At 37.3% G+C, this 26,514-nt stretch overlaps 1 protein-coding gene across 1 annotated transcript in view; it reads right to left on the bottom strand.

Moving 5' to 3' along the window:
- The window catches only part of ANKRD44 (ankyrin repeat domain 44), a 366,840-nt gene that overhangs the window by 77,650 nt on the left and 262,676 nt on the right, over window positions 1-26,514 (bottom strand). Inside the window, 1 exon segment of the mRNA XM_020993541.2 lies at window positions 23,498-23,609. Within this exon segment, the coding sequence (XP_020849200.1) occupies window positions 23,498-23,609 (112 nt within the window).

The raw sequence follows: 26,514 nt of genomic DNA, 5'->3' as shown, positions 1-26,514 counted from the left end.
ATGGTCACCACATATCTAACGGCTAAAGTACCCAAGCCAATTTAACCCATGGCACCTGTAAACCAAACCATGCAGCTCTAGGATTGCATTGAAGAAGCCCTAGTTCCCATTTCCCATCACCACAACTCTTCATCAGCTTATGTGACCAGAAACAATCTCGCTATATCTATCAATCTGTCTTTTGTGCTTCTGAACAAGACTTGTCTTCTGATGTCTTTCCCCAAAAAGAAATGACAAGAGAGTTTTATTTATGCCTTTTTTGGCACCAGAATAATTTCCCTATTAAATTCTCCCTTCTAACAAAATCCAAGCAGAAGCTAAACAACATAGTGACTGCAGAGACATAAAATTTAAGTGATCCTTTCAATTCAACTTGTCCATTTCCTTTCTTTGGATTTTGCCAGTTCATATTATGTCTGCCCATGTGTCTAGCCCATCAAGAAAGGACTAAGTTCATAATCACAGATTAGAACTATAAGGGACTTCAATGATCATTAAGCCCAAACCCTTTATTTAATAGATGAGGACACCGAAGTCTAGGGAGATTAAATGACTTGCTGAGCATCACAGTTACTAAGTGTTCAAGGTGGGATTTGAATACAGGTCATCCTGTCTCTAAGGCTAGTGTTCTATTCATTATTCAGTTCTGTCTAGGTCAATCCCTATGATCTGTCTTGTGAGCAGGCAGTGTATTATTGGTTTTTAATAAACAGGTCATGAGAGTTACATCAAAAAGGGACAACCATATGGTACTACTGGAAAGCACAGGTTATGGAATTTTGGAGCTGAAAAGGGGATGTTAGTAACTATCCTCTACCTCTGCAGAAAATAGTCATTGCTTTCAGTGCAGGAGGGAAAAAATAGGTTTCTTCCATAGGTTTCCTATCAAATAATCCTTTGGAATTTGGAGTAGCTATACACACTAATGATGTTATCAGTCCTTCATAAGCCCCTCCCCTCAATATTACAGCTAATTTTCTTAGAAATAAAAAACCTCCCCTCTTCCAATAAATTAAATGTATCTGCTTCATATTTAATAGAGAAAGGCTCTTCTGAATTGGGGAGAGCACGATGGATATTTGCCATCTGAACTCAGGTCTGAATCTTTTGAGGTTTTTTTATTCTTAGGTTTTTTTTTCTTCCATCTTCCTAAATTTACTTATAAGCATAATTTGGAGATTGGATACAGTATGGGGCCTGGAGTCAGTAAGACTCCTTTTCCTGATCTGGCCTGAGACACTTACTAGCTGTGTGACCCTGGGCAAGTCATTTAACCCTGTTTGCCTCAGTTTCCTCATCTGTAAAATGAGCCAGAGAAGGCAACGACAAACCGCTCCAGTATCTTTGCAAAGAAAACCCCAAATGGGGTCGTGAAGAGTGAAACACAACTGAACAACAATAACAAATCATTTAAAAAAAAGGATAAAGACAGTGGATAAGCAAAGTTGAAATGGTAAGACATTTGACTGGAAGTCAGAAGCCCAAAATTATTTTACTTCCCTGGGCATCACTATTCTATCTATAGAAAAAGTATGTTCTTTGAAGCTACTAGATTTCTTAGAGAACTACTATAGAAATCTGAAGTCTCATTAGCATAACAAGTTAACATGTAAGGTCCCTTAGACTTAATCTCAGTTTATTTATTTATTATTTTGGTCCAGGCTAGTGATTTCATGAGTACTGGGGGCTCCAGGTGAGGAAATCTCCTCTACTAGTATAGAACAGCACTTAGTCTGTAATTTATAGTCTTAGAAAGTTGCCTGTGACGCTGAAAGGCACTGAAGAGATTTGCCCAGGGTCACACAGTCAGTACCACAGAGGAACTTGAACCTAGGTCACCCTGACTCCAGGGAAAGCTCTATCCACTATGCCACACTGTCCCCTTCTTAAATTCAATTAAAATATATTCCCTTGTCCATAATCTACATTTGTCCCCAAAATAGGACCAAATCTAAGAAGTTACTTAATTAGGGATTTACTTTGTCCTGCACCGAAATAATATCTCCTTGTTGTTCAGTTGTTTCAGGCATGTCCCACTCTTTGTGACCTTTTTTTGGGAGGGATTTTCTTGGAATAGATATTGAAGTGGTTTACCATTTCCTTCTCCAGCTCATTTTACAGATGAGGAAATGAGGTAAATGAGATTAAGTGACTTGCCCAGAGTCACACAGCTAATAAGTGTTCGAGGCCAGATTTGAACTTCCCGATTCCTGGCCCAGCACTCTATCCACTGCACCACCTATCTGCCCCAGTAATATTTCACTAAGTGATAAATAACATTGAAATGGTAACAAGGAGTTTGTCACCATTGTGGAAAATAATATTAGAAGTCAAAATGACTTGGGTAGGGTAGATAAGTGGTAAGAAATAAGGAATTTACAATGAACAAGTATAAAGTAGTATGCTTTGGGAAGGAAACAATGGAATGAATACACATAGCAAGTGGTTGGTGGCATGTAAGTATAGCTCCAAATACCCATGATTTTCACATTTTTGTTAAAGCAAGTACGACTGAGATACATATGTAATCAGAGTTGGCCTAGGACAAAGTGGTGAAGAAAATGGTCTGTCTTTGAGAACCTTCCTTCCCTCTCTGTTACTGACTGAAGGCTTATCAGTTATGACCCTTCTTTAGTGGACTCAGAGCTATAAGGGATCTTACAGATCTGTCTCTAGTCTAACACTATATTTTATAGATGAGGAAACTGAGGCCTAGAAAGGTCAAATGCTTCCCTCACGGTCTCATAGTGGAGCCAGGATTCAAGTCTAGCATCTCCAAGCCTGCAATCAACACTTCCTCCACCCCACCATATTGTTGTCATTGTCATTGTTCTGTTCATCCTTCTTCTCTAAGAGGACCAACCACTCACAAAGGTGATAACTGTGGAGTGAATTGGATTTAAGTGAGGCAGAGCTGCACCAAGTCATCAGCCTCACTGCCCTCCAGAGTCACCAGAGTCCAGTGTATGACCTTGCCATTTCCACACCAGGTCAGATTGGTTTTGACTCAGCAGTACCACCACCAGGTCTATTTCCAAAGATGATCAGGTAAAAAAGGAAAAGAACCTACATGTTTTAAGATATTTATAGCAGCTCTCTCTGTGATGGCAAAGAACTGGAAATTGTGAGGATGCTCACCAATTTGGGAACGGCTAAACAAATTGTGGTGTATAATTGTGATAGAATACTATAAGAAATGATGAGCTTATTGATTTTAGAAAAACATGGATAGACTTGCATGAAATAACAGAGTGAAATAAGCAGAACCAAAAGAACATTACATACAATGTAACAATAGTATCCTTTTAAGAACAACTTTGAGCAACTAAGTCATTTTGACTATCATAAATACCCAAATTAACTCCAAAGGACCTATGAAGGAAGACACCACCTGGATCCAGAGAAAGAACTCATAAACAGAAGTGTGTCTAGAATGATTCTATATATACACACACACACACACACACACACACACACACACACACACACACACACGTTTCTAATAGTACCATGGGAGGGGGGGAGAAAAAAGGAGAAAGTTACATAATAACTTTATCATATATTTAAAAGTAATAGCAAGTTGTACATATTAGATTTGCAGTTTCATATGTAATCACCTTTTTTAATTCAACTATATTATGGAAATGCTTGTTTTATTTGATAAATTAAAAATAAAATAAATGAAATTTTTTTTAAAAAGGAAGAGGGAAGGTCCAGCCCTAGTAGGTACCATAAAAGACAATATAGTCGTTAAGAGGCAGCCAAGGAGTGTGTGTCATTTACTAGATATGTTCCCTTGAGAAAGGCATTTCCCTGTTTTGGGAGTCTTAGTTTTCTCATCTATAAAAATGAGGAGTTGGACTGGGGAAATCTCTAAATCTTATGATGCCCTATATATATAGTCAGTATAGAAACTTCATCCTGCTCCTTCTCTGGGAGAACTGTCGCCCCAGCAACAACTAACATCTCCCCTTCTGTCTTCTACACATGCCCCTTAGGCATGTGACATTTTTTGTGACATCTCCCCTTTGGTTGGTTGATGCTTTTCCCCTGCAAAACTTCTTCCTGCTACTATTGCTCCTTTGGCCTAGATGTTCATTTTAACCAGATTTTGCCTCTATAAAAATATTAGGACTGATGGAAGGGAAGATACCATGTGAGTTACCTTGGGCCTGGTATCCTAGTATTGATGGCCCTGAGTCAACAAAATGTTATTTATACAAAGGATGATTTTCAATCTCCACCGACAATTGAAGAGGAATACATAGGTTTAAGGTGCAGCATGGGGGGGATTTGGGTGAAAGAAGTATTTCTAGGTCCTAGGTATTAGCCTGAATCAGATCCACTCTGTGTTAACTAGGCTATGTTAAGTATATCAATTTTTTTGCTTTCCTGGAGAGAATAAATTTCATCCATGCTTTCACAGAACTATGGACTGCCTGCCTCCTTTAAGTGAAAAAGACGGCTCTAAATTTGCCTTTTTCCATCAAATGTGATTTTTCAGCCAAATGATGTTCCCTGGCCACCCTCAATCATATTATTGTCACACTAATTCACTTTCTGCCTCAGCTGAAGGTGGAATTTATTTGCCTAAAGCAGGTTTTTTTTTTTGGTGGTAGTGGTAGGGGGAGTGAGGAGAGAAAAAAGCAGAGAAAGAGAACAAAGAAGATAATAGATGTGAATAAAAAGAATCATTAATTTTCATAAACCAATGAAAAATTTCACTGCTTGCAATAAGGCTTTTTTTAAAACTTGTTCTCAGTCTACAAGAAGCAGACCTTGCCCAACCCAAGTATTTAAATGGCCTTTTGGACATCATTTTAATTTGAAATTACAGTTTAAATTTCACAGTCTGAGCATCAATTAATATTTTATGATAATAGGCAAGTTCAATGAAAAATATAGCTTTTAAGAAAATTCATAATAATTCAATGATGCTAATCTTGGTGGGATTCTGAAACTGTACCTACCTAATGATTGCAATGACTACTTCTGGCTAATGAATATTAAAAGAATCAGTACAAATTTAAATAAGCATGTATGGAAAGCTGTTATTATTTCAAGCAAAATGAAAGCAGATGGGAGAGACTGACACACATTTATTCAGCTATGTGTCTGCCTTACATTTAATCTTTTATGAATGGCTGGTCACAGATGGTGACGGAATTCAGGAATGTGGTTTAGCTGTAGCAACCGCTTCATCCCTTTTTGCTCTAATGTATTATGTCACTTACTATTTTGCAGCCCTTCCCACTTGGCAGGCAATACAAAATGTCACTAGAAGGGAAAGAAGCCATACAGAAAAACAATACTCTCCCTCTCTTATTTCAAATATAAGCTACCTCTTTATCAAACCAAGTCAAAGGATCTTCCTTTTTCATTAATCACCTATCAATTACTCTGCAACCTTCACTAAATCCAATCCATTTCGGTTCGGCACTGCTTTCTCACATTCACACAAATGACAGGATGATGAAATGAAGACAAACTTGGAGGAGATAAATGGATTACACTGACTTCTGGCAGTGATTCTCTCATCTCACCACCAGACAGAATTAGATATGGATTATGCAAAAGCAAACAAGAAAAGGCATTGATACAAGTAGCCTTTTCTTCAGAACCTTGAAGTGGGCCCAACTCCATAAAAATCTGACATTGTACTTGCATTCAACTCTGGAATCCCATTTCCAGATTCCATGGCTGATGGTCAGATGAGCTGAGTACTATCTCTGAAGGCCCCATACCTCCCCCGTTAGTCTCTCCTGAGCATGGGTCCCATCTGACCCAAAACTTAGAAGGATAACGACCTATGCTCAAAACACATGCCTTACTAAGTCAATAAGGAACCTTTCCTTCATATACCAAGGGTGCAAATACTTTCTCTGAGATGACTTGTGAAAATTAAAATTACTTGTGACATTTCCCCTCATTTAACCACATGTTTTCAATATGAATAATGGAACACTTTGCTTCTGTATTTTTTAAAAAGACAACTTTTATATATTATACTTTATTTTCATCAATTACCACGTCCATCTTAGAGATCAAAATAGCATACTTTGCCCACCTTAATTTGCTCATGCTCAGTTGCACAATGCTTAATACAAAATTATACCAATTCCCATTTGACATGTTCATCTCTAAAATGTTACCACATACATTGGAGCAAATAGGAAAATGATATGTGATGTACAATACTTCATAAACAGAAAGATTGTTTCAGTAAAGGAGAACAGTTCACTGTTGGATCTCTGGTTTAAATATTTATTAGGGAGTAAAAATTCTCAATCCCAGCACTCAAGTCAAAGAATTTCCATAGAATTTTCCTTTTTAGGAACATAGGGAAAATACCATTCCATTGCGGTTGGACCCCTACTAAAAATCAGTAGTGCAAATCAATATTATACTTTTGCCTCTCCATTTCAGTCACTGAAGTCATGCAAGAAAATATTATTTTTATAAACCTTTTTGATTATGCTATTATAATGATTTGGAATTACTTGTGAAAAATGATTTCTCTTGGTAATCTGTGTTTTGGAAGCTCACGAGTTCCACCCTGCCAGTCTTCAGTTCAAAGCTATTCAGAAGGACATCTCTGATAATGAGATTGCATGGAATCTTCTTTGGTCAAACTCCAACCCAGGCCTGAACTGATTTTATCCTACTCAGGTTTGGGTGGAGACAGACTCCCAAGATTGGGAGTGGTCTAGAATGATAGCAGGTTAATATGAGTCCCTGTTGAAAGGGTATATAACACTGTACCCCAAAATCCCAAACCGAGGCAGTTCTGAACCGCCCCTCTCAGGGGGCCCAATTTTGAAATGAACTCCTGTGCAACGCACGGCAAGCCAGTTGGAGAGAAATTAAACTGTGGACACAATTCCATTTGTCTCTTTATTAGAGCAGGCTGTTTCAAATTGGTGTTTGTGGGGTTCATGGGGTTCGAGGTTCACACCTTCTAATAACAAAGTCATCTAGATATTTTCCTTCTCTTTTTAGTTGTCGAACTGCACCTTTCCTTAGGGAGCAAATTACATTCTAGATTGTTAATGCTCTGGGCAGGGACACCAAGTCTCCTGTGGTACTTTCCTGATTAGTGTTCTGTGAATGCCATGTGGAATAATATTGCTCTGACCGTTTACAGGTCTACTGCTTAGCATTTTTCTAGTCCCACACATATTTAAAAATTACTAACATAGCTAGGCTTGGAAAAAAGTCACCTCCTGCACTTGATGACACAAATAGAAAAGTGTCTATCATAAGATACATTTTTGTGAGCACTCTGGCCTAGGATATACTTGGATTGTTCTTGTTCAGTCATTTCAGTTGTGTACTACTCTTCCTGACCCCATTTGGGGTTTTCTTGGTAAAGATATCAGAGTGGTTTGCCATTTCCTTCTCCAGCTCATTTTACAGATGAGGAAACTGAGGCAAATAGGGCTAAGTGACTTGCCCAGGATCACACAATTAGTAAGTGTCTGAGGCCAGATTTGAATTCAGGAAGAGGAGTCTTTCTGACTCCAGGCCTAGCACTCTGTCCATACTTGGGTTACCTGAATACAAAGAAATATGTATCCTAGGAACATGAAACCTTAACACTGGAGTTTTGCCACTATGCTATGATCCATACCCAGAATAATGCCCACAAACCCAAAGTTAACTTAACATTTAATAAGTTGTGGCTTAGCATATCACAAAAACTAATACTTGGAAATGTTAAAATACAGTTTTAAAATACATAAAATTTCAAACCTATCCAATACTGTAACTTCGCTAGAACATAATTCTCAAAGAAAATTCACAAACGTATCAAAAGTACATTATTAGAGGAATGTTTAGAAGGGGATGGAAGGATCACAGACCTATAGCTGGAAGTTTCCTTAGAGGTCACTTTGTTTAGTTCTTTCATCTTACAGAGATGTTCCCTATAGTCAATTCAACTAGATAAACATTTATCATATAACTTACATGGGGGATGAGCAGGGCGCAGGCATGGGGAATATGAGCACAGGGAACAGAGCACAGGGCCTAACACTAACTCATGTGACCATGAGCAAATCACTTAACCTTGTTTGCCTCAGTTTTCTCATCTGTAAAATGAGCTGGAGAAGAAAATGGCAAACCACTTCAGGATCTTTGCCAAGAAAACCCTAAATGGGGTCACAAATGGATGACTGAAATGACTGAACAAAACAAAACAAAAATATGCTGGGAACTTTGCTAAGCAATGGAGATACAAATAAGAAAATCAAAGGCAGTTTGGGCCCTCAAGAAGCTCATAATCTAAAGGGGGAAGATAATACACAAAAGGAAACAGGAGGAGTGGTGGCATGAAGACAGAAGGCACCCATCATATTCTGTCCAAGTACTAGTCATATTCTAATTTATGCCATATTTAGCAGCATATTTGTTTGATCACCTTCTAATAGACTTATGCTCTAGAGGGCAAGAAGTATGTCTATCTCCCTCAGTGCCTAGTTCAGTGTATTGCACATAGGAGCAGTTTAATAGATGTTTGTAAAATATTGAGGGAATTAATAATTCCATGGATATTTAATATCCACAATTTTACAGAGTCAATGGTTTTAAGTAATATGTATTTACTTTCTAAAAATAATAACAGCCAGCATTTGTATAGCACTTCAAAGTTTGAATAGCACTTTACATATCAGTCTCATTACATATATTATCTCATTTGATTCACACACTTTGAGGTGGTTCATATTATTATCACACTATTAAATACAAGAAAAGTGGGCCTGAGAGAGGTTAAGTGACTTGCCCAAGGTCACATAGGCAGTGAGTGCCTGAGGCAGGATTTGAACTCAAGTCTTCTTGAATCCAAGTCCATCACTCTCTTTCCTATACCACTTCTCTCTCTATATATATTAAGTCAATATTTCTTGAACAAATGTCGGAGATGATTTGGATTTCTCTTTGAAATCATCTCACCTTCAAAATGAAAATCTAGCATAAGACATGGGTGTCAAAGGGAAGTCTATGTAACAGGGTTATAAAACATGTCATACTTTCTCAATCATTCCCACAACCCAGCTAAGAAAAAGCCAATTCTGGTGCTTTCCCTTTCTGCCTACCTTGAAAAAAAAAATCACAACATATGGGTGGTTCTGGAAACTAACCAACAATTTACATTCCTCATCTTCCCTACAGAACTCCCTAATCTTTTTCAAAGGAGTGCTTACAATAACTACAATGTTAATTTTTGCCCCCAAAAGTTCCAAATTAAAATGTACTGTATCTAACTATAACTATAAAATATAAAAGAGCATTCTACCTATAATTATGAAAACTTTAAATATGACATCATAAAACTCTCAATTATAAAATAATTATGATTATTTTGTGTAGAACATCAATTTAAAGAAATAATCCAGTCCTCATGCTTACTATCGTTTATAAGACTTCATATTAAATTTCTTTATTTTTACAAATTTTGCCGAATATAAATGATATTTTAATGAAATCATAAGTTGGATGACATTTAACCTAATCATATGTAAATTTGATTCCAATGTTGGACTTTTAAAATTTGAACAAAGGTTTGGAATATTTGGCTGAACATCAGACAAACACAGTCATAAATCAAGGTCCACATCCAGCTGATTTCTGAATTTTTATTTAAAACAAGAATAAAGTGAAAATTATGTACTGCTTAAGGCACCACTGAAGAATTTTTAGCTCCAAACCTCTTAGATTATCATTGCCAATGAGAACCACTGATCTAGTCCAAATGTTTCATTTTACAAATGAGGAAACTGAGCTCTAGGGAAGTAAAGTCATTTGCCCAAGGTCTCTAACACTCTGTATAAAGAAAGGAAGACAGAACACAGGGTTAGAAGTCAGGACCCACAATTTAAGTACCTATTCTACCTTCAACAAACTGTGTGGTCTCTGAGCAAGTCATTTAACATACTGGACTTTAGTTGTCTCATCTCTTAAAAGAAGAAAAATAACATTTTCTCCCTAATTACAGGGCGGTTGGGAGGCTCAGAAGACATCATGTATGTGAAAGCACATTGAAAAATATGAAGTGGGGGCAGCTAGGTGGCACAGTGGATAGAGTACTGGCCCTGGATTCAGGAGGACCTGAGTTCAAATCCGGCCTCAGACACATAACACTTACTAGCTGTGTGACCCTGGGCAAGTCACTTAATACATGAAATGCTATACAAATACAAATTAGTATGCATATAAGTTATTGTGTGTAGTAAGTAGAAAGGGGGCTGCCATCACAAGTTGTGAGATGGACCTAGAAATCTAGTCAGATCATTCTAGGCTAACAAGGGTCAATACACACTGTATAGCACTGTTTGTGATTGGAAGATAATTTGCTTATCAGTTTTAGGTACATCTCTATATCATCATCAGAGAGTAGACGCCTTAAACTGTAGCTCAGGTAAAATAAGCTGTAATCCTAACAACGCTATGCTACTGTATCATGATGTTATAAAGCCAGGAAGGCATGATAACATGGATTCAAGAAAAAAAGAGAGCTGGAGAGCCAGAATATCTAAATATTTCTCTGATAATGTGCAGGGGACATTGCCATCAGTTGAACTGGCTGATGTAAGTATTCTGAAATCCACGGCAGTTTAATTTAAAAAGAGTTGTCACCTGTCAAAATTCCAAGACAAATTGTTAAATGAAAGTTCTGTAGTGGGTAGAGTGATAAACTTTGTGTAAAGAAGACTAGGGCTTGAAGTCTGCTCTAGACAAGTACTAACTGTGTGATCCTGGGCAAGTCACTTTACCTTGCTTGGCCTCATTTTCTAGAACCAGATCTCTAAGGTTCCTTCTGACTCTAAATCTATGCTCCTTTGGTCTTATGATAGAGATTTGTGTAGTGATCATATAGCCAGAATGAATTTAAAGAACATCAGAATCTCAGGGGCCATCTTGTCCATAGTATACTTGAACAAAGTTCCTCTCCATAACATTACATGAACAACTGGCCATCCAAGTTTTGCCTGATGACCTCCAGTTACAGGGAATCTCCTACCGCTCCTTCATGGCCTCTCTCAACAAAGCACTTTTAGGGTAGTATAATTGTTAGAATGTCCTCACATTAAGCCTAAATTTGTCTTTTTGTATTTTCAACCCATTGTTCCCAATTCTGAACTTCTGGGGCCACGCAGAGCAAGTATAATTTTTCATGCACATGAGGAGCTCTCATATACTTAAAGAAAGCTCTCATGAATTCCACTCCCTCTGCCATTCGTGCACTCTTCTCTAAGCTCATCCATTCCCAGTCCTTCAGCTAGTCTTCATATGGTATGATCTCAAAGTCCTTCACCATCCTTGTTCTCATCTGGATGTTACCCAACTTACCAATGTCCTTCCTAAGATAGCTGAACTCAGTACTACAGATGTGTTCTCACAGAGCACAGTGGGATTATCAACCCTTGGACACTGCCTCACTTAATGTAACCTGACATTTAATTAATTTTGGGGGGGACCCAGCACTTTCACACATATTGAACTTGCAGTTCACTAAAACTTCATCTCATTAGATATGTCATAACATTCTAAATTGTCAAGAAGGCTTTTGCATCTTGACTATGTAAACCAACATGTTATCTATTTCTCCTATCTTTTTGTAATCTGTAAACTTCATAAGCACGGCCTCAATGATTTGATTAAGTAAAGGCATGCTAAAGAGCACAGAACTAAGCATAATGAGCACAAACAATCTCCATCCAAACAGACAGCATAAGAGGTATGCTAAAGCCAATTTGGACAGGCTGGCAAGAACTAATTGTTATATTTTCATTGTGAGCAATTACACCAGAAATTGGCAAATGCTACAAATCAGGACCCGATGTATTGCTTTGTTGATTGGAGAAAGCGTTAATGATGCAGATTAAACTTCAGTGTGTTTTGCAAACTTTTTCCTCCAGAGGGCTGGTTGTTAAACATTAACAGCGCAGTACTGCATCTAACCATTGAGTACTCTTTTGGTCCAGCCATCCAATAAGTTTTAAATCTTTCTTGCAATACGCTTGTCTAAACCACATCTCTCCATCATTTCCACAAGAATACCCCAAGAGGCTTTGTGAAATACTTAGGTAAATTATATTTATCCCAAACTAATAATCCTGACCAAAAAGGGTATGGTAATAGCTCAAGTCAATGAAAATTTATCACTTTTAAGAAAATCTGTAATAATTTGATATTATTCTTTGTGTGATTCTGAAGAATTCTACCTAAAAGGATTACTTGACCTGTTTTTGGTGGAGCCATGTTGGATCCTCGTAATGACTCATTCTTTCCTTTTAGTATGCCTTTAATAAGAAATTCTAGACTCTTGCCAGGAACCAAGGCCAAGCTCACTAACCTTGTCAAATATAAGAGGGATTATACTTATTTTCCTTGGTCCCAGAGAACAGATTGGGCAACACCACATCTAACAAGAAGAATTTACATAGAGGTAGATTAGGGTTCAATATAAGGAAGAACTACTTAACAATTAGAACTAACCAGAAGTTAGTGAGTTTCCAATTGCTGGAGATGCTTAAGTAGACACTGGATGACCATTTGTAGGAGATATTTATAGAATGTAATTGAGCCTCAGATAGAAGTTAGACTAGCTGGCATCTAAAATCTAAGGACTAGGGAAAGATCTCAAGTTTCTTTATAGTTCTGAGGGTTTTTTGTTTCTAAAGGTATACCAGATTATCAGAACTTGATGGCAATACTCTCTGAGATCATTTACTCTTACTCTGTCTTTATAGTTCTTATTTTAATTTGGTTTCCCAAACAGGTTCTACTGGGAATATAAAGCAATAATCAGTTGACTAGTTGATTGATTATCTTTTTCACCATAAAAGAGTTGTCAATTGGTTTGTGTGCAATCCTTTCCCCCATTTAGGGTCTCAATGGGAGCATAAAAACTGAGTAGCAGACCTCTAATTGCAAGGATCCTGCCAACGTATAGCTACTCCAGAAGAAACACCTTGAAGCAGTCATTCAGCCTTATCATTGGTATACTATGCCCCTTGCATATTTTTGGAACTATTAGAGGAGCTCAATAAATACTATTTGATTATTTTCCTTAAAGTTTTTTTTTAAATTTACATGCACATGTATTTCAGAAAATGGATTATTTTGTTTTGGTTTTGTCCGACTGGATGGCAACCAAGTATCCTCAAGGATAGGGGTAAAACTAGGCCCACGTGGGCCTAAAAGTGGGTCAGGGTTATGGTCCTGTATTTCTTGCAAAATATAAAATGTGTTGTACTCTATGTCAAGAATAGGAGAAGCAGCACCCATTCAAGAGCAGGACAAGAGTCTGGGTTCAATGGATGAAGATAATTCTATAATGATAAGGATGAAACTAGTTTGATACAATAGAAGTTGACTACAGAGAAGGTTCATATAATAACAGAGTTATGAAATGTCATACTTTCTCACCAAAGAGCTAATGAAGAGCCAGTAGTGAATGACTCCCCTGTCCGTTTTGAAAACCACAAATCACAAGAGATAGTAGTTTTGGAAATTAACCAGCAAGATAATTCCTCGAAGTCCATAAATTGTGGCAAATAGGTGGAAAGTTGAATGAACAAAAGGGGTGAAGGGGAGGAGTAGAGAGAAGAGACAAATTCAAGGTTCTGATGAAAAGGAATGTCAGCAAATGCCAGAAGACCAAGGTATGGTTTCAGGGCACAGTCAAAACTTTGTGACAGCGTTTCATTCACTGCCTTGGGTACCAGTTGGCTTTTAAGTTGTGACAGGTGGAGCTAGGCCACCTCTGACTGATGTGATTACCCGTGAATGAGACAGGTTCGTCCCTTCATTCTCCTGAGCAGGGGCAGTTATGTCACAGCTGGTTCAAAAACATGGCACTGCGAGTCAGTGGAGGCTTAAGGAGGATTTAAAACATGTTTCCTTTTTGTTCGGTGGTATGAATATATTACTCTGTTGCATCAGCTTTGGAAAAAATGATACATTTTTCTTGTAGGAAAAATGCTGCAAAGCTTTCATCTCCAAATATATTATTTCCTCTCCAGCCACCAAATGCCTCAGGGTTAAATATGAAGAAAATAGCTTCTTCAATAGCTAAATTACTCCTGGTATTTAGTTCCAGTGATTATATCCATGCCTACAGCTGTGGAGTGGTTTTTTTTATTTTTAACAGTAAACAAACCCTTCTTATTTATCAGGATGCCTTTTTTCAGGAACTACTACGATTATTTCTCCTTCTTCCCTCCGGATGTCTCATATCTGGCACAGATATGGCCCACCCTAGTTTTACCCCTATCCTTGAGGATACTTGGTTGCCAGCCAGTCGGACAAAACCAAAACAAAATCTGGTGTTCTTGTACTATCTTAGAGACTTGGAAAGACTTTTTGTCCTTAGAACTACTTTTTGTAAAGGTAAGGAGATGTTTTAAGATGATTTACTGGATAGAATCAAAATTAATCTAGTGATAATTGATGGGAAGTAGAAATTAGGAGTCTTTCTTTCTATTCTTTATGCAAGAGACTAGTGACTTAGGCCTGGTGGCTCCCATTCCTTTGTTATTCTAACTCTTGTTGCCATTTTGAAGTCTCTAATTTTCATGTTGCTCCTTAAAGCAAACTTAAAAAACTAACCAAGTACTGACTATGCAGAACCCATAGTACACCAAGTTCTGGGGAAGAAGATAGTTTAGATAAGACAATCTTTGCCTTCGTGGAACTTATACTGGTAGGGTAATGTGAAATATACACAAATAATAATAATACAAAACAATACATGATCCTATTTATAGATGACATTTCAGAATGCTACACAGGATCCTTGGTGAAATCTCTCATGGGGCAGGTGATCTAAAAATTTCAGTGACCTGAAGGAGTGCAGACATCTGGCTCTACATCATGCTACAGAAGATCAAAAGTGTCCTTCCCAGGGAAAAAATGGTAGGAAGAAGAAAGATAATGGCTAGCTATCAAAGTGTTGTGGGAAAAGAGGCAGGTAGAGTGGAACAGTGGATAAAATGCTGGACTTGGAGTCAGGAAAATCTGACTTCAGATCTGGTCTTGTACATTTAATAGCTATGTAATTGAGAAGGTCACTTAACCTCTGTTTCCCACAGTTTCTTTGTCTATAAAATGTGAATAATCTACCTCACAGCGTTGTTGTTAGAAAAAAATGAGGTACTTTTCAAACTCTTTAAAAACCTTAAATTGATATATAAATGCAAGTTGTGATGATGATGATGATGACGATGATGATAGGGTGATTGTATTGGGGACAAAACCTATGTCTGGCTATTGTAGGAAGGATGAAATGTAATCTATCTTTCTCACCTCTGACTGGTTTATCATACAGCTCTTGAGGTCAAGTCATTGCTTCTTATGAAGCTATGGCCCTCCTTTAAAAGACAGCTGCTCAAGATCATTCTAAATTCCATGAAAGCAGAGATTGTATTTTTCTTAAATTCTCAATCTCCACTTCCCTCCCCAGTACTTAGCATAATAGGCACTTATAAGTAGCGTTCCAATTTGAATGTAAGGTCATAGACACTATGAGGTTCTGTAAAAATAAAATATCCCGAAGACTAGGAGAGTGTGAGAATGCAAACTACTGTGAAAAAGAACTATCTAGCATGATTATTTTTTGTTACTCTCACTGGGAGGGATGATGACTGCTCTAATGGCAATTCCTGCAACTCTGGAGTAGCTCATTGCTATTGAGAAAACAGGAGTAGCTCACATTTAGATATTGTTATGGTTCACACAGCACATTGCTGACAACAATACTATGAGCTTAGGACATGTATTATGATTTTCATTTTGCAGAGGTTCTGAGAGGATAAGTGAGATAGGCACCCATCTATGGCTACACACTAGGTAAACGTCTTAGTCAGGATTAGAACTCAGGTTATCTCCTGATTACAAGGGCAGGAGTCTTTCAACTATACCAATTAGGCCCTCAAAATGAATCACAGTTTATAAATAGCTGGATTTGTAGCCCCTGAATAATTCCATCTGTAAAACATTTGATGAAGTTTTGCTAGGTATTGAACTGGCTCTAAAGAATCATGTTTCTTTCAAAGTTGTGGAAGATTTTCAAGATGCAACAGACATTTCACTTATTTATACAAAAGTCACCCTTAAAAATTCCACTCATAAATCCAGTATGCCATACATTAATATAAACCAGTACTTGTTCAAATGTACTTATAAATCCAGTGTTCTACACATCAGTATAAACTAGTAGTTGTTCAAATGTGATGGCACACACTGAGTTAAACTGATCTTGTTAAAAGCTGGGCTAGTTAAAATAAGGGTCAAAGAATTAAGCATTCAGTCAGAATTATAGCCAACTTTTATTTTATTCATATGTGGACTATGTAAACAGTGGTTTATCCATAGACATTAGTAATCTAGAATTTTAATCTAGGGCTTCCTGGTTGTCATCTGGTCTCCTGACTGCCTCCTTCCATTATTAATGTGTACTTGGGCAAGGCAAGTTCCCTAGGGTGGGAGTCATATGAGTGGAGAGAACTTAACATTCAGCTTAAGCAAAAGTAAAAGTTGACTTGGCTACAGAAAAAACCCATATATTTTATATTCTAAAATTATATATTAATGACTTTTGGATTATCCTTATTTCCTCCCTTCAAAGAGTTGACTACAATGGTCTAGGTATACAAATGAGCTTCCATGGGTCTTCTCTGATATAATAGAATTTTGAGCTTATAAAGTGCACTTTGCCAAGAAACATTCATTTTACATGAAAAGATATCTCTTGTAACTAAATGCAGCTCTTAAAAAAGACAGAATTTTTACCTGAATAATTTCTCTGTCTTTCATATACATAACAAAGCTTCAGACATGTGCCATCTCCTGTAACTTCTTTCAGAATGTCTTCTTTAAAATATATCCTCATCCTCCCTATCTCCCACCCCCAGTTTCTTGATCTCTTACGTTAGACTTTTTGGTGGATAATGCTTAAAAGCTTCTGTACCAGTAATAATACTCCTTATCACTTTCTGCTATGCCTCGAACCTTCCACCCCAGGGCCCACCATTCATCTGGCAGAAATCACAGTAAAGGAGGCAATTTTACTATATACATATATGTACTATATATACACTATATATGGTACATATATATTATTCACTAAAATGTCTTTCTTTCAATATGATATGCAAGATCTTTAGATATAGATTTTTATATATTCTTAAATAAGGGGAGAATTGGAGGGAATGTCATTATAGAGATGGCGTTAAAGAGAGTTAAGGGCAAAAAATAAAAGGAGATGGGTCAAGCTTAAGCTTAACCGCTAGTGCCTTTCCTATCCCCACCCATAAAAAACCCAAAAGCTATCACAAAGAAATTCACTCCATTAGATGTTCCTAAGAGGGAAGTAGGACTCATTATACATCATGTGCTCAGAATTAGGGAGGATAGTGCTCACTATCTCTGGGGCAAGTAAAGTCAACAACCTCTAAGCCAATGGTTTCAGTTTTTGTAATTATGATAATTCATACTTACATGGTGGTTTAAGGTTTACAATGCCCCAATGGGATCCAACTTAATTATCCACATGTGATCATCATTTAACAGCTTATATTTATTTTTATAAAGGGTATAATGATTTATTTTTGTTAAAATTTTGCCTCTGTATTTTCCAAGAAGCTAATGAATCAGTCCTTCTTACTTTTGTCAAATACAAAATTCACACTGGTAAGTATATAGGGTTGATTAGGGCTTTGTCTTGTCTCAGATCTTCACACAGAGACTTCACTGAAAAACAGCTCTACGACAAAGTCCTATATTGAGGACCCTTTGCTACAAAACACCAGCAAAGTTCTTCTTGGACATTTCCAGACCATGCTGGTACCACTCTATCCAGGCTCCCTCACCACTTCCCTCTGGAACTACCAGGTCTCTGGGCTCTGATAGGTGAACCTTTTGCCTTATTGTGCTTCCTAACTATTTCTAGACTATACTGGCACCCTCCCAGTTCTCTTTTATGTATTATCTTTCCCCATTAAAATAGAAGTTTATTGAGGGGAGAGACTTTTTCTCTTGCTTGTCTTCATAACCCCAGCCCTTAGTACAGTATTTGGCACATAGTAAGTGCTTAATAAATGTTTTGGCATTCATTTACCTATCAAGAAAATATACATGGGGCAGCTAGGTGGCGCAGTGGATACAGCACTGGCCCTGAAGTCAGGAGGACCTGAGTTCAAATTCAGTCTCAGACGAAACACACTTACTAGCTGTGTGACCCTGGGCAAGTCACTTAACCCCAATTGCCCCCCCCCAATATACATATTATGTATGTATGTATATATATATATATATATATACACATATATATATGTATATGTATATGTATACACACACACACATATAGAATATATATTATACACACACACACACACACAGAGACAGTGACTTCAAAATTCTGGTTCAAAATCTCTAACTTATACTTTCTGCATAATAATGAATAAGGTACAAATGTCCATGAGCTCTCCTACTCATCCTCAAAGTCCCTATAGAATAGCAGGGGAAAAGAAGATTGACATTATTGAGAAACACTGCTCATTGGGAAATTGCTGCAAGGTTATCCACACCCTAAAAATTCCTAGGCATAAAACAATGGGTCCTGGAGACTGAAGATTACTTTGGGAATTTTAGAATGATGATAGCTCTCATAGTGAAAAAGAACTTCAGAAGACACTTAGTCCACACTGTACCAGACCATCAATGATAGGATTATAGACACAGAATTAGAAGGGACACACACATACACACATCACATACAAATTCCAACTAGGGGTCCAATTAGGGATTTCCTATACTTCCTTTCTTTGCTTACCAAACAAGTATAATAGACATTGAAAAGGGATGATGGTGGGATGGGAGAGAATAAGATCTATTCTCTTCAAGGACTCCCTGCTTCTCAAATTTAATCTTATTTACACAGTGCAAAGGGCTCATAAGCCAAGTCTATCTACCCACAAGTGTTTTTTGATCTTGAATGTGAAAAATATCTGTTTTTTTAAATGTAGCAAAAATACTGGGAATACAAGTACAATATTTTCTCTAAATAACTAAAACTGAGCAGACAACCATGATTTTACAATCAGCAAACTATGAAGACCAAGTTTACACTTACAGAGTTCAGTGTCATAATCAAATTAAACATACAAAAAATCAATCTGACACATTTAATAATATGTATTATTGCTCTTGTGTATCATGGTACAGAGATACATAAATGGTGGGAGAAATATGGAGATTCAAAAGACAAACTTCACAGTTGTCCCAACCTAGTTTTTTGGATTCTGGTACAATTCCCAATGAAGCAAACTCCTAGTGGTATCCTAGTGTGAGCTCCTTTCCTCTCTTTTTTTTCTCTAGGTACAGCTATCTGATCAAGTGGTGAGACTTATCCCTTACCCAAAAATATCTCCTTTATACTCTGTGGAATTCCAACAATTAGATTTGAAACTCCTGGAAGGAGAAGGGAGGTAGAGAGGGAAAAGTTGGGGAACAGGAGCTCTTAGATATTCATATCGACAAGCTGGTTCCCTGATAAATACACAGACATGGGCCCAGAATTAGGTGCTGGTAGAGATGTTTATGCCCTGCACAGTCAGTCACATTGTTTAGTGGGAATTATGCTCATAAAAGAGTTTAGGGAGTATTTTGTGCCCCCCCCATTAATGCTACTTTTGAACTAAAGAAAAATAAATGAAAACTCCTCACTCTGCCCCACATCCCTCCATTCTTTGTTCTAAATAGCTGAGTAAACCATTTTTTTTTTCCAAAATGCCCCCAGTTCAGGCACCTCTGTAGACAACTAGGTTCTTTTTAATTGGCAGTGCAGAATAGGATCATAAGGTCTCCTTACTCATTTTTTTTCTGGGCCTTGTAATTGCCATAAATAACCATCTCTTACTAACATACAAGACAGGGTTGTCAAGTGTTGATCTAATCAGAGGGATAATTTCATCATCAGGCAGGACTCCTTGTGAAACTCTGGTGTTAACAGAAAGCCTTTTCATTGGAAAACAGAAATGTCATATAAATGCCTCCCCCTTAAGAATGAAAGCAATAATGTACTACTTAGATATTAAAGCAGGGATTATTGGCCAATTATTCTTAAGAATTACCAGGCTCTAGGATTCAATGGTATTGTCTGGACTAACAACTTTAAAAAACCAACAACAAACCTATCCTTAAGTGCCACATGTTATTAAAGTTGTAGTATTTAACGATGTGATTATGCTATTGAAAAAAACAAAAACAAAAACAAAAATAAATAAAAAGTGGCAGCTAGGTGGCACAGTGTATAGAGCTCCAGCCTTGGAGTCAGGAGGACCTGAGTTCAAATATGACCTCAGACATTTGACACTTACTAGCTGTGTGACCCTGGATGAGTCACTTAACCCCAATTGCCTCACCAAAAAAGAAAAATATATATACAATGATGATGCATTTAGTTAAACTTGTTTTTCAAACAGAAAAGCCATTGCTTTTTGAGTATACTTTGGAAAATAAATTTACACTTTAACTTACTATGGAATATAGTTAACTTACTGCGGAATATAGGGCTGCTTTCCTTAAAATCAACAACAAATTCATTCGAATGTTTCTCCTACACTGACTCTCACATCTGCTAACAGTGTTGTACCAAATAATAGGCCAACTTTATAATGCAAGTTTGGGGGGACAGAAGGAACAGAAGTAACAACACCTGCCCTGATTCTTGAGGGAGTGTGATCTGATATTCCTAGAATCAGTCTTCATCTAGAAATGAACCTCATTACAATGGATAGATGAGGTTTTTCAAAAGAGCTCTGGTAGTTTCCCCTTTTCCATAGAGTTCCAGTGGGACTAAATGAGGAAATAAACATTGGTCAATAGTGTCACTTCCAAATTTAGTGTATACAGAACTGACATCCTTAGATGGTACAGTAAAGAAGACTTGGGGATTGTTCATGAATGGTCAGAGTGAACAAAAAAACCTTAATGAATGGAATGTGAGCAATCATGTTTCTTACCCCAAAGAGTATGCCCTCTAAGAGGACAGGTTTGTTAAATTAGGCATGTTCCCCACAATAGCCCTTTAGTACTCATTATAAGTTGCTTTAGTAAGAATGGCATTAAGTACCATTTAATTGAGCTGACAAGCTTCAAGCTGCAGCAAAAAAAAAAAAGCTATTAATTGGCCAGGGTAATAGAAAAAAGGCTTAGAGATTGCTTGGTTGTTTCAGTTTCGATATTAAAAAAAAAAAAGAAAGTAACTGAAATCTTGACCAAGTCCTCAAAAGCTCTTGAAGCTGATTAAATTCAAGTATTTTCTTTTATATGAAGTTTAACGATTCTGAAAATTATTACTGAAAGAAAAACAAACCTGAGTAAAGCAAGAAGATGAATCTCAAATTACCCAGTCAGAAATGATGCCATGACCTTGACCCATATTAAGGGCCTAATTAATCCTTGTTGACTGACTGATAGCATCTCTTGGGCAGAAGGTAATGAATTTTGGATACTAAGTGCTTCTAAATACAGCTGTTAACAGGAATGAGACTGAAGAGGGACAAACATCCACATAGTACTTTTGAATGACAGGAACCCAAGCATTTACTTATTAACTTCATGTCAAAGAACCTGCCTATTGCTTTTGCCTTATTCTTAATAGCCACACAGAGAATGTGATTGAATAAACGACCTAAGGCATGTATACAAATAGCTATAATACAAGGTAGAATGTGAGCGTGCAGTGAAAGGTAAGTACTAGGTTCTGTGGAAGTAGGGTAGAGATGGTATTTAATCTGGCAGTGAAAGAATTGGTAAGAATCATGCAGGCGAGAACTATGAGAACTATTAGGGTATTCTAGTCACAGGAAAAGGCTTAAGCAAAGGAATGGAGGTAGGGGAAGACTCAGGGACTGATCAGGAATTGAAATGAAGTACTATTTGGATAGAGTTGAGTGAGTGAAAGGAAGTAGTGTGAGATAAGGCTAGAAAGGTAAATTCAGACCAAATGGTGGAGGGTCTTGAATGCCAACCAAAGAAGTTTTGACTTTATTTGGTAGGCAATGGAGAAACCATTAAAAGTTTCAGTGTAGTAGGGAGGATTTCACATTTCTAATGTGAAATATTGTCAAGAATACTAAAGAATAAGTATTCTTTAGTAAAAATTAATCTGGCAACAGTGAGTAGGATGGACTGGGTTTGAAGGGATGGCAGTGGGACCAGTCAACACTAGGAGAAGGAGTGAAGGATGTGGTGGGAAATACAGATTGTGTGAAAACAAAAGATAATAATAAAAATTTACTTTTAGAAAAAGACTATCACAATAGTTCAAGTGATATGTCCTGAATGGAAATGTGAAACTTGAAACTGGAGTTAAGGACTCAAGTTGGGGCTAGAGGCACTTTCATGGTGGATGGATGGAGATACGTGAAACCATAAAAATGGAAGGACTCATGACAAAAGAGCAGAGACTGAAGAGATGGAGGTACATCAACATTTAAGGAGTGGGAGGAAGAAGAGCCAGTTAAGGAGATAAGAGAATAAGCAGCATCTTTACATATGTAAGGTCAGAGAGGAAGGAAGGGAACCAGGAGAGTCCATTGGTATTGAAGTCAAGAAAGAAGACAAGTAATTAAAATGGGGGCAGATTAAGATCAGGCAATAGGGTCAAATGCAAAACAGGTCAGGGAGGAAGATGGTGAAAAGACCACCAGATTTGGTAGTTAGGATGTCACTAATGTCTTTTGGAGAGCACTGTTTCAGTAAAAGCTGAGTGAGGAAGTAGAAGAAACAAGTATAGACTAATCTTTCAAGAAGTTTTAGTCAATTCCAAAGGATTCATGACAAAATATGCTATTCACCTCCAGAGAGAGAACTAATGAACTCTGAGGGCAGATTGAAGCAGTCTTTTTTTCTTTGCTTTCTTTATCTTTGCTTTCTTTTTTTTTTTTTTGCAACATGGCTAATGAGGAAATGTTTTGCATGACTTTACATGTATAATTGATATCATATTGCTTGCCTTCTCGATGGATGGGGGAGGGAGAGGATTTGGAACTCAAAATCTAAAAAATGAACCTTTAAAAAAATAAATAAATGAATTTTAAAAAGAAGTTTGTCAGTAAGAAGGCAAGAGCTAGGGTAGTAGCTGAAAGAGGTTATCAGAAGTCTAGGGAAAGAATGCTTCAGGACAGCAAAGACTTGAAGATGTTTGTAGGTAAAGGAAAATAGGTCAATGTAGGGCAGAGATTGAGAGAGAAGAGAACTGACTGAGCAAGTAGCTGGGGAAAGTGAGAGGGGAATGGACAGAGTAAACTAGGGAGAAAGAATAGGTTGAGAAAGAATCTTGCAGGAGGGGAATGAATTGGAGGACATCCCCTTTGGGTAGCCTATATCTTAGTAAAGTTTTCCAGAGATCACTTGAATAAATAGACATTTTTTTTTCTGGACAATCATCAGTATTTCAGCATTTTCGAGGTGGCAAAAAGATACTCACCAATTCCAGACATTGCCTGTGGCCATAGGCTGCAGCATAATGTACGGTGTTGTAACCTTCTTTATCCCGAATTGATGGGTTTGCATCATTTTGAAGTAGGAATTCCAGGCATCTGTAAATATGATGTGAGGCATCCTTTAGTTTGTTTTTGTTTGTAAAGACATTATCAAAGAATACCCATTTACAATCTCCAGTCACCAAAGCCATAAGGAATGACATACCTACCTCCATTCCCCCCTAAAATATTTTTGATAATTCAAGTGTGTTTCTAAGTATCTCTAAAATTAAAATCCTTATTATTGACTTTCTATGTTTCAGATTGATAAAGAACCTTTCATACATCAATTTTAGGCCTTTCAGAAGCTTATTACTTCAGCTTGCTCCTGTCATCCTAAATTTTAGAGTATATTTTGGTAACAAGAAGTTGCCATGAGGGGAAATCATAGTTCTTTCCATCTCAGTGTAAATAACTTCTCTCTCCTCAGAACCATGGGATAGTAATGTGGAAAAACGTATGCCCCAAATATAAGAAATAAAAGAAGTGGTCCAGTTATTTCAATAGCCAACTCCTCCTTCAAATGGTTTCAGTTTTGTTTTAAATCTTACTTTCCAAGTAGCTACAAATGACAGTTAAAAGGTTGGTAAATAGGCATCATGAAGACAGATAAAAGGAAGACAGGTATTTTAGCCCAGACAATATACTGAAAGCTTAAGAAAGAGAATGAACATTCCCCAAGAACAATGAAGAGTTATTACACTAAACACAACATATGAAGAAATGGGCTTAAATGGCACCGTTAGGGATTAGATTCGATTTTTAAAAATCCTCTAGACAGAGTTGTAAACGTGGGAACAGGTTATGAAAAAAGGAGGTTAAACTGACTTCCCTAAAAAGCATGAACTAGGATGACTGCCCATCTGTCTGAAATGATTCAATCTTGTCTGAATACAGAGTGACTACATGACCATTACAGAATGTGTTCAGTTCTATAATTACATTATTGGTGTTAAAGAAATTATATTGGATTTCTTTTTGCCTTTATGAAGCCACATCATTCTCTTTTTCCTCTAGAATTATTTTCTAAAATACATGTTATTATTTCTTCCTGTAGAGTATGATCAGGCAACATAAAATGATCATAGCTTCTTCGAAAACTCATATTATTATTTGAATAAATTTTGGCACAAGGTAAAATTAAGAAATCAAAAAATACAAATGAAATGTACTAATTTATAGTGAAATGACAGAAGATTAGTGGTAAAATTATTTCTGAAAATCAAATACATGTCATGTATCTTGCAAATAGCTAGGTTCCGATTTATTAGTAATAAATCCCCTAAAGTGAGAATTCTCACTGCATATTTCCATTGAACTGGAACCAATGACCATATTTTACATAATTGTAACTTTGAATAATTCAAATTTGAATATATACTATCACTTCAAGGAATTCATTATTCACACTAATTGGGACCTGGATGCAATAGGTCTATTAACAAGTTAAAATATGTATTGGAACCTTACTATGATGCTATCTCTGGGAACATAAGATACTTTTGGAGCTAAGCTGCCATAGACAGGGTCCAAAATGGGTCCATCTTATGAACCAACATGTAGCCAATAGTTTGATAAGTTTCCCGTGTATAGACCAGGGTTAACCTGGGGACCAGTGGTCTGTGAATGGATTTTAGTGGGGTTTCTGAACTTGGATAGGAAAAAAAACCTACATCTTTATTTTCACTAATTGAAATTTAGTGTTTTCTTCCATTTTGAATAAAAAAAAATACAATAATATTCTACTGAGAAGGAGTCCATAGGTTTCACTTGACTGCCAAAAGGATCTGTGCCCCAAAACATCTAAGAACCCTTGATACAGGCAGTCCTCAATTTACCAATGGATTATGTTTCAAAATGCTCTCAAGTCTTTTAAGGCTTGTGATGCAATTTCCCATTGAAACAAAGTGAGAAAGGGTGGTTATGTTGTGGAGACATCTCAGAAAGGACTGTTTAAATATAATATAGCTGACCTATAATATATTATAAAACCTACTGACATCCTATAGCAGTGCTCCATCTCCATTGTCCTGACTCTAAAGAGATCTGGGGGCCCAGGGAAGGAGAAGGAGGAGAGTAGAATAAGATAGAGAAAAGGCTTTACTGAAAGAATGGGCTAAGTGAGGAGGAAAGAGGAAGAGGTGCCTTTACAGCTTTTAAGGGGAAGGATGTTCATTGTGAAAGGAGAAGTCTATGACAACTTGTTTCTTTGAATGAAGGAGTAAGACAAGGGCCAAGGTACAAAGGAGGGTGAAGAGGCTCTCTAATGACTGGGATCCTGGTGGTGATGATGAGTTAAGCACCCCACTGGAGACAGTAATAGAATTTCCAATTCTAGCTCCTAGAGAGGTTGGCCACAATGGCAGCCCTGTGGGAAATGTGGAAAGAGGTTGGATGAGAAACCCAAGAAGAGGGGCAGACAGCAGTAGCTATGAACAGCTTCATAAAAATACGAGCTATGAGTTGAGTATTCGCAAGAAGTGAGCTGCTTGTACTTCCAGTGTCCAAATCAGACAAAAAGCTCAAAGCCCTGACAAGAACCTCACAGAGCCTCACTGAAACAACTGCCAGTTAGGGTCATTCACAGCATGAATATGGAAAGCTGAGAGTACAGAGAGGTTTTGATATTTCCCCTGAGACATTAGTGTCAGAGTCAGGAATTACACACAGGATGCCTCAGGCAGGTGGGTGGGTTAGTGGCTAGAGAGCAGAATCTGTAAACAACCAGTTATTCAATAAACATTCATTAAGTACTTCCTGTGTGCCAGGCACTGTAGGGATGCAAAAAGAGGCAAAAAGACAGCCTCTGTCCTCAAGAAGTTCACAATCTAATGGAGGAGTTCACCTTACTAGCTGTGTGATCCTGGGCAAGTCACTTAACCTCTGCCTGCTTCAGTTTCCTCATCTGTAAAATGGGTTAATGATAGCATCTTTTCTCCCAGGGTTGTTGTGAGGATCAAAT

Source organism: Phascolarctos cinereus, unplaced genomic scaffold (genome assembly GCF_003287225.1).
Source record: "Phascolarctos cinereus isolate Bilbo 61053 unplaced genomic scaffold, phaCin_HiC Scaffold_726;HRSCAF=1367, whole genome shotgun sequence".
Taxonomy (NCBI): Eukaryota; Metazoa; Chordata; class Mammalia; order Diprotodontia; family Phascolarctidae; genus Phascolarctos; species Phascolarctos cinereus.
Note: the sequence above shows the minus strand (reverse complement) of the source record. Positions and strands in the feature narration are given on the sequence as shown.